Source organism: Saccopteryx leptura, chromosome 9, assembly GCF_036850995.1.
Source record: "Saccopteryx leptura isolate mSacLep1 chromosome 9, mSacLep1_pri_phased_curated, whole genome shotgun sequence".
Taxonomy (NCBI): Eukaryota; Metazoa; Chordata; class Mammalia; order Chiroptera; family Emballonuridae; genus Saccopteryx; species Saccopteryx leptura.
The window spans coordinates 30302345-30321120 of record NC_089511.1 but is presented as its reverse complement, the minus strand read 5'-3'; the positions used below and the strand labels follow the sequence as shown (position 1 = coordinate 30321120).

Genomic DNA, 18776 nt, shown 5'->3' with positions numbered 1-18776 from the left:
TGGCCTTCAAGGGTCACAGTATAAAACCAACAGCGAGGAATTTTTATCGCAAGCTAACAGCTGACCAAATGACAAGAAGACAGGTGATATAGCAGCTTTATCGTCCTCTAGAAGACCATTGTGTAAATTAAATATATTTGGATCTGGCATTAAACAAAGCCGGGGGAAGTGAAACCGCAGACACATTCATCCTCAGTCTTTGTTTCTCAAACAAGAGGTAGTCCCTATTATTTGATACAAAGAGAGAAGGAAAGATGGATGGCAGCTGGTTGCAAAGGCAACTGCTTATGAAGGACTGAGAGACGGCCCCCCCACCCAAGCTCTCCAGGGGTGGTTCGGTGGTTGGAGGATGAGTGCAGCAGGCTTGGTACTCCTGGGGCTTGCTCTGAGGTTCATGGACACTACTGCTAAGTCAGAGGAGGGCAGCTTTTGCCCTGAGAGCCAAGTGGCTTTCAGAGACTCTTGCTATGAATTTGTGCCTTTTGGCTACTCTTTCTATGGTGCCCAGAACTGGTGTGAGAGGCTAGGAGGCCATTTGGTCTTTATTCATGATGAAGGCACCCAGCAGTTTCTACAGAGGCACATCTCTCACGACAGGGAATGGTGGATTGGACTCACAGGGAACTCGGCTCAAAATGGAGTGCTGTGATCACTATGTTTTACAGGAACTTGTTGCTGCAACTTTACCATTACTCCCTACCCAAAGTTTCATAGAACAAATGAATATGTCCAGTTCTCATAGTAAGGAAACCCTCTTCTTGGGTTGTTTTGTGGATCAAATAAAATAATTCATGCACAGGCCTGACCTGTGGTGGTGCAGTGGATAAAGCGTCAACCTGGAAACGCTGAGGTTGCCGGTTCAAAACCCTGGGCTTGCCTGGTCAAGGCACATATGGGAGTTGATGCTTCCTGCTCCTCCTCCCCCCTCTATAATGAATAAATAAAATCTTCAAAAAATAAATAAATAATAATTCATGCACAGTATTTTGCACAGAATCTGACACATAGCTGACACTCTAACTTGCATTTCTTTGCAGATGCCTAATAATAATATTACCTAGGAATAATATTATTCATAGATATGCTTTGGTTCTTGCTAGAGTGGTCCAACTCTATCCTGAGTGCTTTATGTTTGTTATCATGGTGAATCCTCACAATAACTGATAATATAATTGTTATTGCTGACTATTTTACAGGTGATAATTGCTGTCTCAGGAATAATTGCTAAGCTATTTTCAAAGCACTTGTATTTCTCTTCCACACCCCATCCCAGCCGCCTTGCTATGACACAGAAGCAGGCCTAATGCTTAGCATGACTCAGTTCACATTGGAGATTCTCATTTTAATGATCCTTTACTCTGGGAGGGGAGGACACCTTCTCCCAACCCCAGCACAACCATGAGTCCTTCTCCATGTACCTATAGGACCTTGTCCACACTTCTGTGAGAATCCTTTTTTTTTTTAATTATTTTTTATTTATTTATTCATTTTAGAGGGGGGGGGGAGAGAGAGACAGAGAGAGAGAGAGAGAGAGAGAGAGAGAGAAGGGGAGAGGAGCAGGAAGCTTCAACTCCCATATGTGCCTTGTCCGGGCAAGGCCAGGGTTTTCAACTGGCAACCTCAGCATTCCAGGTCAATGCTTTATCCACTGCGCCACCACAGGTCAGGCCTATATTTTTCTGAAGTGAGAAGCAGGGAGGCAGAGAGATTCCTGCATGTACCCGACCGGGATCCATCCAGCATGCCCACCAGGGGGCAATGCTCTGCCCGTCTCGGCTGTTGCTCTGTTACAACTGGAGCCATTCTAGTGCCTGAGATGGAGGCCAGGAAGTCATCCTCAGTGCCTGGACCAACTTTGCTCCAATGGAGCCTTGGCTGTGGGAGGAGAAGAGAGAGACAGAGAGGAAGGAGGGGGGGAAGGGTGGAGAAGCAGATGGGCGCTTCTCCTGTGTGCCCTGGCTGGGAATCAAATCCAGGACTTCCACACGGGGGCTGACGCTCTACCACTGAGCCAATCAGCCAGGCCAAAGCCGTAAGAACCCTTTTAAATGACTTTAGTTATTTAGGTGTCTTCTCCCTAGACAATGAGCTTGTCAAGGAAAGGAACCATAATCCGGCCAATTTTCCCTCCCAGTGCCCGCACATATCAAAGAATGGACAAATAAACTTTTGTATGTAATCCTTACACCTGCCCATCAGGTAGGCATTGCTACTCTTATTTTATGGGTGAGGAAAATGAAGTCCAGAGAGAGGAACTGCCTTGCTCAAGAAGACACATCCAGGGAAGGGCACTGAGGTCTGGAGCCAGTGTCCCGCCATCTCATACTGCGCTGTGGAAGCTGTTGGGTTTTAGAAATGAGAAACTTGGTCTGGGCTAAGTAACCAGAGAAATATGCCTGAGAGGATGGAAAGACTTTAATTAAGGAGGCAGGTGGGCAAGCTCATTTTTGGGAAAGTCATGGCCAATGGATGCAAATCCTGCAATCTGTCTTCAGGCAATATCTTTTGAATGGTTTCTTGCTTTATAGATGCAGCAATTTGTGGCTTTCTGTATATTGAATGTCCATCTATATGCACTTAAAGGAGATGGGTCTATTTAAAATCTCTAGGAGATACTGCATGGCTTTATAGAAAATGAAATGGATCTGAGAAGGCTGATATGTTACAGCCTTCAATACAGAATGTTGTCTAAGGGGCAAGGAACAGGGCGCTGGGTGCAACGTGATGGCATTTGTGAAAATAGATTTCAGGCACACACGGATGCCAACACATGGATAAAATTCAGCCCAGGACAACTTGCAGGAAACATAACAATAATAGGAGTAATCCAAGGTTGGGAAAGGGAAGATGCATTCACTTAAAACCCATTTCACTCTTTAAAATTACCCTGTTTGTATGAATTTCTTTTCTTTAAAAAATTAATAAGTACATTTTTGAGTCTTCACAGTAAATATTTTGTATCTAGTGTTTTCTAGATCTATAGTGCCCTCAGAATGCCCCCCCTACACACACACCACTTCTTGCAGTAACACCATTAGGTTCAAGGATCTGAAGAATCCAGAAGTAAAGAAAACTGCTTCCATTTTACTCAGCAGTGCCCAAACATATCTGACAAAGGTGCCCTTTCTATGTGAAATACTTTTTAAGATCCTGAGGCAGACTTCTGTGCTCTTTTTTAGATTATGGTTAAGTAGAGCTGAAAGCATCCATTTATTTAGTCAAACCACCTTGTACAAGCTCTCCAACTTGGGATCCCAGCGTGCAGGTCGACTCCTTATGTTTGAGTGTTGGAAGATAACTGCTAGGAAATGGCGGCCCTTTGCCGGCATGGGGAGGAGGGGCCTTCAGCTTGTCAGTGCTGAGTGAGCGCCCCCCCGCCCCTCCCCCCCCCCCCCCCCCCCCCCACACACACACACAAGGAACTGAGCTGGGGCCAGCCTTGTACATTAAAAGGATCAGAGGAAGTCCTGGTGGTTGTGTTCCCATGGCAGGGTCGGCAATCTGGCTGGATACCTCACACGTGAACTACAGCCACTGGCACGGAGGGCAGGCCTCGCCCGCTCCCCACACCTGTGGCTACATCGGGAGAGGCCCGTCTGCCGGGTGGGCTGCCTCAGAGAACTGCACACGGTCGGCTGCCTTCATCTGCGAGTTTGGTGAGCGGGCCTCTGTTGTGGCGTCTACTTCCTTCGCCCTGTCTCTTTCTGTCTCTCTGTCTCTGTTTCTCAGTCTCTCTGCTTCTATCTCTGTTTCTCTCTAAATATCCACCTGTGTCTAAGCGATGCTCTGCGTCTGTCTCTCTGTCTCTCTCTGTCTCTAAGTGCCCACTGGTCCCTGTCCATGTGATGCTCAATCTTTCCATCTCACTCATCCCTCTAGCTCACATCCTCGCTCTCCCGTTCACTTACCTGCCTCATGGTCTTGCTTGTCTCTCTGTGTCTTTCTTCCTCATATACCTGCATCTAGGGGGAAATGGTCACTCAGCCTTCACTCCTGCTCCTTGGCCAGCCTTGGCCTGAGCCCCCTCGCCCACTCCCACATCCCACCTGCTCCCAACTGCTCTTGCCTTGTGCCCCTCCTCACTGCCGCCCATGCCTGCCCCCGCTGAGGCCTCGGGGACTGTGTATGAGACCCTGCAGGAGTGGGCTGTGGCCACACACTAGGCCCTGTCTACCAGCTGGGGGGTGACAGTGAGGCCTGGTCTTGGAGCTGAGTGTCCTCCTGGTCCCCTGACCCATAAGCCAGGATTGCTAGAAGCTTCTGGGCTTCCTGAGTCCAGCCCCTTCCCTGGCTCTAAGCTCCTGGCTCCCAGGCGTCGTCCTGGGTTTGGACACTCACAGGAACCCCTGCTCTATTCCTCCCCTCTCCCAGCTTTAAATAGGTACACACAGGCTTGACTCCCCCCGTGTGACTAGTTCTGAAAATGTGGATGCTCCTGGGAAGCCCTCCTTGGTCTGTGCATTGTGCAACCTCCCTCTCTTTTTATCACAGCTCCCTTAAGTCCCTGCTCCCTTTGCCACCCCAACTTCAAGCTTATCTCTCAGACTCTACCAGTCCCCAGGGTCTTGGAGCCCTGGCATGAGGTCACACTAGGAAGAACTAACGAGCATCAGACAGAAGCTCCAGCGCTGAGCTAGGCATCCATGTTCATTTATTCATCATAATAGAAGTCCCTGCCCCATTCTATTTTAGGCCCATTATAAAGCTAAGAAAAGTGAGGCTCACAAAGGGTAAGTTCCGCCTGACCGGTGGTGGCGCAATGGATAAAGCATCGACCTGAAATGCTGAGTTTCCCAGTTTGAAACACCAGGCTTGCCTGGTCAAGACACATATGGGAGTTGATGCTTCCTGCTCCTCCCCCTGCCCCTCTCTCTTCTCTCTAAAATGAATAAATATAATTTTTAAAAAAAGAAAGAAAGGGTAAGTTCCTTGTCCAAGACCATCCAGCTGGGAAATGACAGAGATGAGCCCTGAACCAGGCTTGTCTGAGAGAGAGAGACTGGAAGATGCTACAATGTTTGCTCTGAGAATGAAGGAAGGGGCCACAATCCAAGGGATGCAGGAGGCCTTGTCCTAGAAGCTGGACAAGGCAGGAACCCGGTTCTCCCCCAGCAACTCCAGAAGGAACCAGCTCTTCCACATCTTGAGATTTGCCAAGTAAGACCTATTTTTGGACTTCTGTCCTTAATAACTATAATATGATAAATTGGTGTTGTTTTAAGCCACTAAGTTTGTGGTAATTTGTCACAGCAGTCATACAAATTAACGCAGATATTGGTCTCAACCCTGTTCCCTGGCATTCCCACCAGACAGACAGGCCTGAGTTTGAATTCAGCATTTCCCATATGCTGGCTGTTCACACCTGAGCCAGGTCATTCTTTTTCAACAAATATTTACTGAGCGTGGACAGTGCCAGGAGCAGAGCTGGTGTAGGATGTTGGCACAGTGACCTCACTGAGCCCCACATTCCTAACGGGGAGAATAAATAGCTCAGCTCATAGGGTTAGTATGAAGACTCCCTGAGGCCCTGGCTGGCTGGCTCAGTGGTAGAATGTTGGCCCAGCATGTAGATGTCCCATGTTCAATTCCTATTCAGGGCACACAGGAGAAGCAACCATCTGCTTCTCTGTGCCTCCCCCTCCCCTTCTCTCTCTCTCTCTTTCTCTCTCTTCCCCTCCTGCAGCCATGGCTTGATTGGTTCAAGAGAGTTGGCCTTGGGTGCTCAGATGGTTCTGTGGCCTTCATCTCAGGCACTAAAAAAGATGGCTCAGTTGCTGAGCAACAGCACAACGGCCCCAGATGGGCAGAGCATCACACCCTAGTGGGCTTGCTGGGTGGATCCTGGTCTGGAAGCATGCAAGCGTCTGTCTCTCTGCCTCCCTTCCTCTCGCTAAAATACAAATAAATAAAATAAAAAGACTCCTTGAAATAACTCATTCGTTCGACAAATGCTTGTTTAGCATCTATCATGTACCAGGTATTGTTTCAGATAAGGCTCAAGGAAGGTACTTGAAACAGGCAGAATAATAACTGCCGCACGGAGAGCCCATATTCTGAATGTACTAACTCATTTCATCTTCACAATGACTCTAGGGAATATGCTCTAGACTCTCCCCTATACAAAGGAGGCACAGAGCAGATAAGTACTTTGCAGATCCCAGCAGGACTGGATCTGCCCCTGAGCAGTCTTGCTCCCGAGCCATACTCACCCTGCTGAGCCAGCTTCTGCCGTGTCCTTGTAACTCACAGTCCTGACCCGAGACTCTTCCACTTCCCACCAACCAGGCTCTCACCCATCCGAGACCTTAGGCCTCCTAAATGTCACCTTACCTTTGTACAGGTGTCGGCCAGAGTCTAGCCTGCGAGGGCCTCAGTGCCACCATGCACTGTGGCTCGGATGAGGTCATCCCGATCCAGGATGCCTTCCACGGGCGCCAGACTCCCCACTATTGCACCCCGGATGCTGGGCGACCCTTGGACCTGGAGGAGGAATGCAGCTGGTCAGCATCAGGATGAAGTGGCAGGTAGGACCCAAGGGCTCCATAGCTCTGGCTGTGGGCTCAGGGCAGTACCCAGTGTTCTGTGCCCAGCACAGGGTTCTGAAAGGCTTGGACAATCCTCATATATGTCCTTTGGCTCCAATCTCTGCCCACAGCACTGAGTTGGGAAGTCAAGGAGCTATACAGCTCACCCCTTCACTGGACCCCTGTGGGTTGGGTGGGCATTTTGCTCCCCACCCAACTTGGGTGCAAGAAATATCACTTTCTTTTTATTTTAATTTAATTAAAATTTTTTTTAAAATACTCGATATATATAGACAAGAATAATAAAAAAAAATTCAGCAAACTCATAGACCCACTACCCAACTTTGTCAAATCTTAATATTATCCCATGTTTGCTTAAGATTCCCTCATTAGAGCAGAATAGAGACAGAAGCGCGATCAAAGGATCCAGAAGGAAAGCGGACAGAGGGAAAGGGGATGATAGGCTGATAGGATGGGATGAGAGCAGAAAAGCAAATCCTGGAGGGAAGGGGGAAGGGCGTTGTGGGGAGGGGTTTGGGGGAGGGAATGTTCTGGAGAAAATGAGGGAGGGGAGAATGTTTTCGGGGGGACACTAGAATCTATGTAAACACAATAAATTAATAAAAAAAAATTCCCTCATTCATGAAACAAATACAACATTGGATATACACCCGACGCTCCTGGGAAGCCCTCCCTGGTCTGCTCCCATCATGAACTCAGTGTTTATTAATAAAGTGTGGTTTTTTATTGCTGCCTTCTATGTACGCAACCCTAAGAGTTATATCGTATTGCTTTGCAGGTTTCTAATGTTTATTAAAATGGTATCATATTGTATGTCATTCTGCAATGTGCTTTTTTCTCTTTTCCTTCATTTTATTTTACCTTATTTTATTTTCTTGCTGGTTTATGGATTTCATCTATTGTATGACAATGTGTCTTTTCCTCTGGGGAGAGCTGTACAGGTTGAGTCCTAACCCTTGCCCTTGTGAATAATGCTGAACAAATGTTCCTGGAGGCACCTCTGGTTCAAGTGGGAGTTTCCTGAGGACCTGTTTTTCTTAATCAGATGAAATCTGCCTCTAAGCTGCATTTGCTGCAAGGCAATGACTTGCTTTCAGGGAATATGGGGGCTCTCTCAATCCTCCTCAGGGGTGCAAAGCCCTCAGAAACGTCTGTCATCTAGGACACGGGGGAGCCCTCTCTTCTCTGCTGCAGTGACACTGCTGGGCCTGCAGAGCCCTGTGCAAGCAGGTGGTCTGCTGTAAGCCAAGAAGGAAACCAGGGCATGCACCTGCCTGTCCCTTATCCTGGGGTTCCCTGTATGTGTTCATTCAGCTGCATAAGCGGGAGAGCGAGCTATCGGTATCAGAATGACCCTGAAGTTCTGGCCAAGGCTCTCCACAGTCCTTCCTCCTCTGGGCACCTGGTGCCCTGGTAACCACACGTTTCTTAATCTTGTCCTCTCTTTGCTAGTTCTCAGGCTGTAGGTTTCAACTTTAGCCCCTTTGACTAGATGCCACTGGCCCAGTGGTTCTCAAAGTGTTAACATCACCTGGGAGCTTGTTAGAAAAGCAGATTCTCAAGCTGCCCTCCACATCTCCTGAATCACAGGCTCTGCAGGGAATTCTGGTGCGATCTGAAGTTTGAGAACCACTGGGCTGGACCTGAACTACTTGCAGATAGGAATCCCATTTCTTTCTCCCCCAGTACCTAGCGCACTGCCTAGTCTTCAGTAGATACCAACTGATGCTGTTGGGCGGATGCTGGGTGCATGAATGAATGTGAGGTCATTCATCTCTGTGTGAACCTATCCCTTTATGTCCTCTCCACCGTTCCTGCTTCTGCTGGGATGCACTGCTTCTCAGGACAATGCCAGGGGCTGCAGGCATGCCGGGTGGCAGCAAATGGGCCCTTCTTTGGAGACCTGTGCCCTACCCGGGGCAGCTACCTGTGGGTGCAGTACCAGTGTCGGGAAGGTGAGTCCCCAGCTTGCCTAGGGATGGGAATTCTCTTCTTATTTCTGTGCCAGGAACAGCCTCCCTTGCAGCAGAGGGAGCAGCCACCCATAGGGCTGATCCGTGTACTAAGAGAGACTTCCTAACTCAAAATGTTGTCTGCTGGCCTGGCTTAGCGCAGGGATAAAGTATGTATATTTGAAGGGTCCTGTTGTAGAAATGAGCTGTCAAGCCAGAAGTTTTTTAAAAAAGATTTTTTTTAGCCCCAGGACCCTTCAATTTAAATTTCATGGGGGGGGGGCTAATAAACATAACAGAGAAATCTAAGGTTATTTGATTGAGAGGAGTTAAAAGGTCTCTCCCACATACCCTACCATTCAAACACTGCCCTTCCCATAGGCTGCCTTTTTAGTACACACAGAGGCTTTTTAAAAATACAAATCTTGGGCCCTGGTCGGTTGGCTCAGCGGTAGGGCGTCGGCCTGGCGTGCGGGGGACCTGGGTTCGATTCCCGGCCAGGGCACATAGGAGAAGCGCCCATTTGCTTCTCCACCCCCACCCCCTCCTTCCTCTCTGTCTCTCTCTTCCCCTCCCGCAGCCAAGGCTCCATTGGAGCAAAGATGGCCCAGGCGCTGGGGATGGCCCCTTGGCCTCTGCCCCAGGCGCTAGAGTGGCTCTGGTCGCGGCAGAGCATCGCCCCCTGGTGGGCAGAGCGTCGCCCCTGGTGGGCGTGCCAGGTGGATCCGGTCGGGCGCATGCAGGAGTCTGTCTGACTGTCTCTCCCCGTTTCCAGCTTCAGAAAAATACAAAAAAAAAAAATACAAATCTTGAAAGCCATAAAAATAACCTGCATTATCACAATCTACAAAAGTTTTAACCCTGGCTGGTTTGCTCAGTGGAAAGAGCATTGGCCTAGCATATGGATGTCCCGGGCTTGATTCCCGGTCAGGGCACACAAGAAAAGCGACCATCTGTTTCTCTCCCCATCCCTCTCCCCCTCCAGCAGCCAGTGGCTTGATAGGTTGAAGTGTGGCCCCAGGTGCTGAGGATAGCTTGGTTGATTTGAGCATTGGCCCCAGTCGGGGTGCACATGGGAGTCTGTCTCACTATTTCCCTTCTTCTCAGTTAAAAAATAATGTTTTATAAATCAGGAAGGAAGATAGTTCTACAATCCTATTCCCCTAACCAAACCATTTCTTTCCTGCTTTTTTATTTTTTTTATTTATTTATTTATTTATTTTTTACAGAGACAGAGAGTGAGTCAGAGAGAGGGATAGACAGGGACAAACAGGAACGGAGAGAGATGAGAAGCATCAATCATTAGTTTTTCATTGCGCTTTGCAACACCTTAGTTGTTCATTGATTGCTCTCTCACATGTGCCTTGACCGCGGGCCTTCAGCAGACCGAGTAACCCCTTGCTGGAGCCAGCGACCCTGGGTTCAAGCTGGTGGGTTTTTTCCTCAAACCAGATGAGCCCGCACTCAAGCTGGCGAGCTTGGGGTCCCGAACCCGGGTCCTCTGCATCGCAGTCCGATGCTTTATCCACTGCGCCACCGCCTGGTCAGGCTCTTTCCTGCTTTTAAAATAAATTCTTTCTTGCTTTTGAAAATGTTTTCATAGACATGGCTGTGTATGAATTCATATGTGTATATTTTTATAAAAATATAATCATATAAACTATTATATATTAGCCTACAACTCACTTTTTTCAATTAATAATATATCCTGTACATCTCTATAACTGCATAGTATCCCATCATAAGATTATGTCAAAATTTAACTAGTTCTGCTATTGATAAACATTCAGGTTGCTTCTGATCTTTTGTTGTTACGTATCACTCTCTTGTACTTTTTTTTTTTTAATTTTTTTTTTTTTTTTTTTGTATTTTTCTGAAGCTGGAAATGGGGAGAGACAGTCAGACAGACTCCCGCATGCGCCCGACCGGGATCCACCCGGCACGCCCACCAGGGGCGACGCTCTGCCCACCAGGGGGCGATGCTCTGCCCCTCCGGGGCATCGCTCTGCCATGACCAGAGCCACTCTAGCGCCTGGGGCAGAGGCCAAGGAGCCATCCCCAGCGCCCGGGCCATCTTTGCTCCGATGGAGCCTCAGCTGCGGGAGGGGAAGAGAGAGACAGAGAGGAAGGAGGGGGGGGGTGGAGAAGCAAATGGGCGCCTCTCCTATGTGCCCTGGCCGGGAATCGAACCCGGGTCCCTCGCATGCCAGGCCGACACTCTACTGCTGAGCCAACCGGCCAGGGCCTTGTACTTTTTTTTTTTTTTTGCACGAGAGAAAGAGAGAGAGAGAGAGAGAGAGAGAGAGAAGCATTTACTTGTAGTTGTGTCACTTTAGTTGCTCATCATTTCTTATACATGCATTGATGGGGGGCTCCAGCTGAACCAGTGACCACTGACTCAAGCTGGCGACCTGGGGGTCATGTTGATGATGATCCTATGCTCAAGCTGGCGAGCCTACACTCAAGATGGATGAGCTTGTGCTCAAGCAGGCAACCTTGGGGTTTTGAACCGGGGACCTCAGCATCCCAAGGTGATGCTCTATCCACTGCACCACCACCAGTCAGGCTCTTGTACATTCCTGTCCACAGACCTTGACATGTGCCCAGGATTTTTTTTGAAGGAGAGATCCCTAGTAGAGGAAATACTGGGTCACAGAGTATGTGCATTTTAAATGTTAATAGCTGTTGCCCAATTGCCCTCCAAAATCACTGTATTGATTTAAATTGCTATTAACAGTGTATGAGAGCACCAGTTTCCCCTACAGCTGTGAGACCACATTATGCCATTTTCCAACACATTAATCGGTCAGAATGGCAACTTGTATTGAGGGCGTGTGTAATGGTGCAAGGAGCTCTGAAGGGAAAGGATGAGTCCGGGAATGCTGGGGTCCCCAGGCGCCATCCAGGGGAGTAGGGTCCGTAGGTATAGAAGGGAGGACCGCACAGAGGAGTGGATGCAGGGACGAGAGGGTGTCATGGAAGACAAGTTTTATCAGAGACATTAGTTTGCTGGACCTGCTTGGGTGGAATAAGAGTGAGCGAGGTGTCTCAATTCTCTTTTCTGGGAAGAGGAGGCCATGTGTTTTTGGCAGCACTTTCTCCTTGGTGGCTTGGCTAATGGACCGAGAGTGCCCTTTGGAGACCTGCCAGTCCCGGTGTTGTTGTCATTGGACAGACAGAGAGCTTAGGGCAGGGGGTGAGCTGGGTCTGGCAACCACATGGTCTAGATTTTCTACCCCAACTTTGTTTCAAATATCTCGCACCCTTGGAAACCAGTGTGTTCTGATCACATGCAGGTTCTGATTTGCAGAGGGAGGGACTTTCTCCAGAAGTCCCCACCCATAACTGTGCCCAGAAGGGCCTAGCTGCACGTGACTTCCATCAGTGGCTATGAATCAGGACCTTGATGAAAGTCCTTTTAATGGCATTCAGCTTCTTTGGCTTTTCCCATTTGTACTCAGAAATGAAAGATTATGCTGCACAAATTAGCCCAGAGCTGTGTGAAGACCCAGCAAATTCTACCCTTCACCCCATCCTCCATGCCAGCTTTTGAAGTTCAAGGTTTTATAAAATTTAATGTGCACTAAATGGCTTACAATAAATCATCAGCCACTTTAGCCAAGTAGATTTTCTTAAAGGTGCTTTGCCTTTTGTCTTTGTAAATGTTACAAAATACATTTGGACAATCAATAGAATGCTGGTTAAATAAATTATGGTACATTGTGCGGCTATTAAAAAGAACCGGGTGGCTCTAACTGAATTTATATAGAACATTCTTCAAGATATACTAAGTGGAAAAAAAAAACACAACAGGAGGTGTCAAATAATGAATACAGTATGCACCATTTGTATAAATAGAAAAGTACGTATGTGCTTGTGAATGTGTGGATATCTCTGGAAGGTGACCCGGGATATGATAACGGTGGTTGGCTCTGGAGAGCAGAACTGGGGGGCTGAGGTATGGCAGTGGAGGTGGGGGGGTTGTCTATTTCAAATTCTGTATCTTCGTTATGTATTACTTATGAACCAAAAATAAAATTCAAAAGATCTTTAAAAAGTAAAACTAAAATATTTAAAACTTTTAAATCCCCACCTAAAGACGCAGGACAAGTGGATAGAAGAGAGTCTGTTTTAAACTGCATTTTTTTTGTGTGTGTGACAGAGACAGAGAGAGACAGAGAGAGGGACACATAGGGACAGACAGGAAGGGAGAGAGATGAGAAGCATCAATTCTTCATTGTGCCACCTTAGTTGTTCACTGATTGCTTTCTCATATGTGCCTTGACCAGGGGTCTACAGCAGAGCAAGTGACCCCTTGCTCAAGCCAGTGACCTTGGGCTTCAAGCCAGCGATCTTTGGGCTCATGCCAGCGATCATGGGGTCATGTCTATGATTCTATGCTCAAACTGGTGAATCTGTGCTCAAGACTGATGAGCCTACACTCAAGCTAGCCACCTCAGGGTTTCAAACCTGGGTCCTCCACATCCTAATTCGATGCTCTGTCCACTGCGCCACCGCCTGGTCAGGCTTAAACTGCATTTTAAACTGTAGCATATATGGCATTTTGTGTTTTCATCTACAGGCCTACAGCTGACGGTGTCCAATGAGAGTTTCATCTTTGACAATGTCACCATCTCCTGACGTGGCTCCCTACGTTGGAAACCTGTCCTGTATAATTAGTACGGGGGGTGGCCACACTTTTGATCCCTACTATCCCCCCAGGTAAGAGAAATCTCTGAGCCTTGAGTCAAGATGTATCCATTGATTTAAAAAATTTTTAAATTTATTACTCATTAATTTTAGAAAGAGAGGAAGGGAGAGTAGGTGGGAGAAACATTGATTTGTTATTCCACTTATTCATTGGTTGATTCTTCCATGTGCCCTGACCAGGGATCGAACTTGCAACCTTCAATTATCAGAAGGATACTCTAAACAATTGAGTTACCTAGCCAGGGCTGTATCAGTCCATTTTTGCTGCATAACCAAACATCCCAAAACTTACAAGAATAATTATTATTCATCATGGCTCTTTAAATCAGCTAGGTAGATTTTCTTGTCTGGACGCTCAGCTGGGTCAGGATGGCCTAGAAAAGCCTTACTCACATGTCCCACGGTCAGCTGAATGTCAGTCAGCTAGGGGCACGTATTGCTCATCACCCAACATGCTAGCCTGGGCTTGCTTGTGTGGCAGCAGAAGAGTTTCTAGCAGTGAGTGAAAGCAAGGCCCAATGTGCATGCCTACTTCAAATCTCTACTTCTGGGCCCTGGCCGGTTGGCTCAGCGGTAGAGCGTCGGCCTGGCGTGCGGGGAACCCAGGTTCGATTCCTGGCCAGGGCACATAGGAGAAGCGCCCATTTGCTTCTCCACCCCTCTGCCGCGCTTTCCTCTCTGTCTCTCTCTTCCCCTCCCGCAGCTGAGGCTCCATTGGAGCAAAGATGGCCCAGGCGCTGGGGATGGCTCCTTGGCCTCTGCCCCAGGCGCTAGAGTGGCTCTGGTCGCGGCAGAGTGACACCCCAGAGGGGCAGAGCATCGCCCCCTGGTGGGCAGAGCGTCGCCCCTGGTGGGCGTGCCGGGTGGATCCCGGTCGGGCGCATGCAGGAGTCTGTCTGACTGTCTCTCCCCGTTTCCAGCTTCAGAAAAATACAAAAAAAAAAAAAAAAAAAAAAAAATCTCTACTTCTGTCACATTTTTTAATGACCCATTGGCCAAAGCAAGTTTTGTGGCCAAGCCCAGATTTGACAGGTGGAGAAACAGACTACACCTGTTGATGGAAGAAATGGCAGAGCCACAGGACAAAGGGACATCCATATGGGAATGGGAGAAATTGGTGCTTACCAGTTTCTCATTATGGGACCTGCATGAACAGCCATGAAGAGCTGGGCCCTTCCAGCTTGGCTCTGTATAGACTCTCCTGGGGCACTGTCGGAGGAGTTGGTGATGGGGTAAAGAAGATGCTCACCTGGGTATAAAAATAATAGTAGCAATATTAGTAACAGTCCAGTCAAGCAGCTTTCACACATAATCTCACTAGAGCTGTGCTGTCAAACGTAACAACCACTGGCCGCATGAGCTACTGAGCACTTGAAATGTGGTTGTGCTCAATTTAAGATCCACTATAAAATGTAAAATACAGGTGGGATTTTGAGACTTAGCATCCCCCTCCTCAAAAGAATGTAAAATAGCTCACTAGTAATTTTTATGTTGATTACACGTTAAAATGATAGTACTTGGGATATAATGGGTTCAAGAAAATAAATTACTAAAATTAATTTCACCCATTTCTAACTCTTTTTTTAGCAGTAATGAGAAACTTGAACTTGACACGTGTGTCTCATACTCATTTGCACTGGATGGTGCTGAGCTAGATAATTATCATCTTGTTTTCACAAAGGTCCAGTGCTATTGCCCAAGCCATGCAGTTAGCCAGTGGTCTTCCTGTGATGCAAGCAGGACTGTCCGGACTTGAACAGAGCTCGGGCTCTGTGGCCCCTGGTGGGTCATGCAACGCACAGCACCGGGGCCCAGGGCACTGTCCTGAAACAGTAACCTCCACCTCCTAATAGTAGCTAAACCCAATTCATAGCATTTTAAAGTCCTCCCTGGGCCTGAGTAAGCTCCACTCTGCCCTGCTGGATGCCCCAGCTGGAAGGGTGCCCAGACTGCTTTAGACAATCCAGGTCCTCTTTGGATTCTGGGGTTCCTTATAGGGACCCCCCCAGTTCAATATGGAGCCCCTGAAGAATCCTGGAGGCCCATAAGCCTGTCTTCTAACCCCAAAGTACTTCCAGTTCTATCCTGTGGGAGCTGGAGTTACCAGCCCGGTGGGTGTCAGCATTCCCGGAAGCACTGGGTAGGGTGAGGCCAAGAGGGGCCAGTCCTGTCCGCAGCCCAGATCTGCTCCAGTGAGCATAGTCTCAAACTCAGCAGTGCTCCCAGGTCTCAGGCATCGTGCCAAACGCAATGGTGTCCAGAGACTGGGGTTCTAATCCCAGGCATAGCGAACATATTAGACGTGGAAATGATCCCTGCTCTTGGGTTTCTGTTTCCTTCACTGTCACATTTATTTTGATGGCTGCCTTGACTGGAGTAAAATGAGAAATTACATGTGAAGATGCTTTAGGAAATAAACCGTTATGCAAAGTAATGCAAATACCCATGGCATTGTTCTATAGGTTTCTTTCTATTTGTTACCATTTCATCAGTAAAACAACAAATACTAAGTTACACAATCCTTAACCTCCAAATTTTATAGAATTTGGCATAAGTCAAAATTCACTGGCCTATCCAGGCAGTGGAGCAGTGGATAGAGCATCAGACTGGGATGCAGAAGGACCCAGGTTCGAGATCCCGAGGTCGCCAGCTTGAGTGCGGGCTCATCTGGTTTGAGCAAAAAGCTCGCCAGTTTGGACCCAAGGTTGCTGGCTTGAGCAAAAGGTTACTCAGTCTGCTGAAGGCCTGCGGTCAGGGCACATATGAGAAAGCAATCAATGAACAACTAAGGTGTCGCAATGAGAAACTGATGATAGATGCTTCTCATCTCTCTCTGTTCCTGTCTGTCTGTCCCTGTCTGTCCCTCTCTCTGACTCTCTGTCCCTGTAAAAAAAAAAAAAAAGTTCACCGTCTGTAACCCTGCTTACACTTTCAGCTACACAAGGACTTTCTGGTAATAAACAAACAGTAATTAAAAACAGGAGCAAATGGAACAAAATGCAAGTATTTGTCAACTCTGGATGGTGCATCTAAGGGTGTTTGTCATATTATTCTCTGGAAATCTCTGTGTGATTAATTTTATTTTCAAGTGCTAAGACAAATAACAATAAGAAAAGCCTAACAGTTGCAGTCCCTCGGGGCATTAGCTCTAAGTGAAAGTTACTGGCATATTTTTTTTCTTTCAAAAGAAAGAGATGGTGATATCCTCCACCATCACCCCATCCGAATAATCCAATTTCCTTCCCCTTAAAGACTTGTTAGACCTTGAAACCACCCACCCACCTTCTTCTATCATTTTAATTAACATTGGGAAATATATTTCTAATGCTTTCTAATCAGTATTAGCAGTGTATGGCCAGGGGCTGCCATCGTGGTCATTCACACGCAGGTTCCCATTGAATTTGGGCAGATAGTAAAGAAATGGCAGAGTCGGAGGATGGTGGGCCATTCTGTTTATTGGTGTCTCACCAAGTCAGGCAAGCCACCAGAAAAGCCAAGGGAAAAGCAGAAAATCTGCTTTTCTCATAGAGGGCAAGGGATCAGGGAGGAGAGAAAAAGAGATCCTCCTGCACCTCTCAGTAGTAGGGGCAGAATCTCCCTTCCAGTAAGCATTAGCATAACAATGGCCCTTCCCAAGCAGGAAGGTAGTTAGCCCTTTCACTGAGGAGCGAGGAGCGGCCATTTTAAACAATAAAAATGAGCAAAACCAGAAAATACAGATTTTACAAACTTATTTGCCCAAGAAGCAGCTTCAGCACACAACTTACACTATGGAAAATTGCACGAGTTTTAAGTTTATAGAAGTCACATATGTTGTGTGAATGTCACTGAGCTTCTCTCATATGTGTTTGTGCAGACTTCTACTTCTGATTAACTCCTTATTAGGCTAAGGCCTAACTCGGATGCTCTGTCTCCATTGTAGATAAATAACAGGAACTGGTGGGGAGACTTCAACCTCCAATAGGAATGGCATAATAAAAGTCAAATGATTATTACTTTAGAAGCCCCTTCTCGCCTTGCACGCCTTGCACTCCTATGTCTTGTGTACGTTTACATAGCAGGCTGCTCTGTTTCTCTATTGTGGAACACTTCCTACATTTCTGAAATTGTATCATGTACCTTACAGAACAATTAGCATTAAGGTGAAATGTGTCTAAATCTAGCCTTAGGTAACTCAGCACCATCTATTGACAGAGCCAGGGATTGCTGTTATTCTTCAGTGTATTCAGTCACCTCCACGCATACCAGTTCTGGAGGAGGACTTCCTTGGAAATCAATGATTCACAAGCCAATGTAAGCTTTAGAGTAACTTTGATGTACACAGGGTGTCGGGAAGCACAGTAGAGAGAACTCCGTGGAAGATGATGGTCAGAAAAGACTGCAGAACTGAAGTCCTTGCTAGGGTACCAGAAATAGGAGACAGGAGCAAAGGATATAGAGCAGGGGTCCCCAAACTTTTTACATAAGGGGCCAGTTCTCTGTCCCTCAGACCATTGGAGGGCCGGAGTATAAAAAAAACTATGAACAAATCCCTATGCACACTGCACATATCTTATTTTTAAGTAAAAAACCAAAACGGGAACAAATACAATATTTAAAGTAAAGAACAAGTAAATTTAAATCAATAAACTGACCAGTATTTCAATGGGAACTATGCTCCTCTCACTGACCACCAATGAAACAGGTGCTCCTTCCAGAAGTGCGGTGGGGGCCGGATAAATGGCCTCAGGGGGCCGCATGTGGCCCGTGGGCCGTAGTTTGGGGACCCCTGATATAGAGAAAGGAAAGTCATGGATGTGGAGGAGCATGGTACCCCCAAGTAACTGAGCACCTCACTATATTAGGAGTTCAGGGATATGTGGGAGAAATGAAAGGTAGTGCTGAAAAACTCAAAAGGGGTCTAGTGATAAACAGTCTTGCCAACTGCCAGTTTAAAGAGATTGTTTTTAAGAGAACGCAGGACCTGGCTGGTTGACTCAGCAGTAGAGTGCGGGCCCAGCGTGTAGAAGTCTGGGTTCAGTTCCTGGTCAGGGCACACAGGAGAAGCAACCAGCTGCTTCTCCACCTTTCTCCTTCCTCCTCCTCCTCCTCTCTCTCTCTCTCTCTCTCTTTCTCTCTCTCTCTCCTTCTCCTGTAGCCATGGCCCTGGGTGCTGAGGATGGATCCATGGCCTTGCCTCAGGTGCTAGAATAGCTCAGTTGCTGAGCAATGGAGCAGCAGCCCCAGATGAGCAGAATATCAGCCCCTTCAGAAAGGGGTTGGTGGGTGGATCCTGGTTGGGGTGCATGCAGGAATCTGTCTCTGCCTCCCTGCCTCTCACTTGATAAAAAAGAGAATGAGAGAATGCATTATTTATTTATTTATTTATTTATTTTTTATTTTATTTTTTAGGTGAGAGGAGAAGAGATAGTGAGGCAGACACCCTCATGCACCCTGACTGGGATCCACCTGGCAGCCACATCTTAGGCCAATGCTCAAGTACTGAGCTATTTTTAATGCCTGAGGCTGATGCACTCAGACCAACAAGCTGTCCTCAGTGCCTGGAGTAACACTCAAACCAACTGAGCCA

The 18776-nt window shown here is 47.4% G+C and overlaps 1 protein-coding gene across 1 annotated transcript in view; it reads left to right on the top strand.

Annotated features, from left to right (window-relative positions):
- The first annotated feature begins 349 nt into the window (after positions 1–349).
- LOC136381457 (polycystin-1-like protein 2) overlaps positions 350–18776 on the top strand; it is a 103359-nt gene continuing 84932 nt past the window's right edge. Inside the window, 7 exon segments of the mRNA XM_066350201.1 lie at positions 350–645; positions 3460–3656; positions 6341–6506; positions 6508–6524; positions 8390–8500; positions 13080–13134; positions 13136–13219. Of these exon segments, the coding sequence (XP_066206298.1) occupies positions 350–645; positions 3460–3656; positions 6341–6506; positions 6508–6524; positions 8390–8500; positions 13080–13134; positions 13136–13219 (926 nt within the window).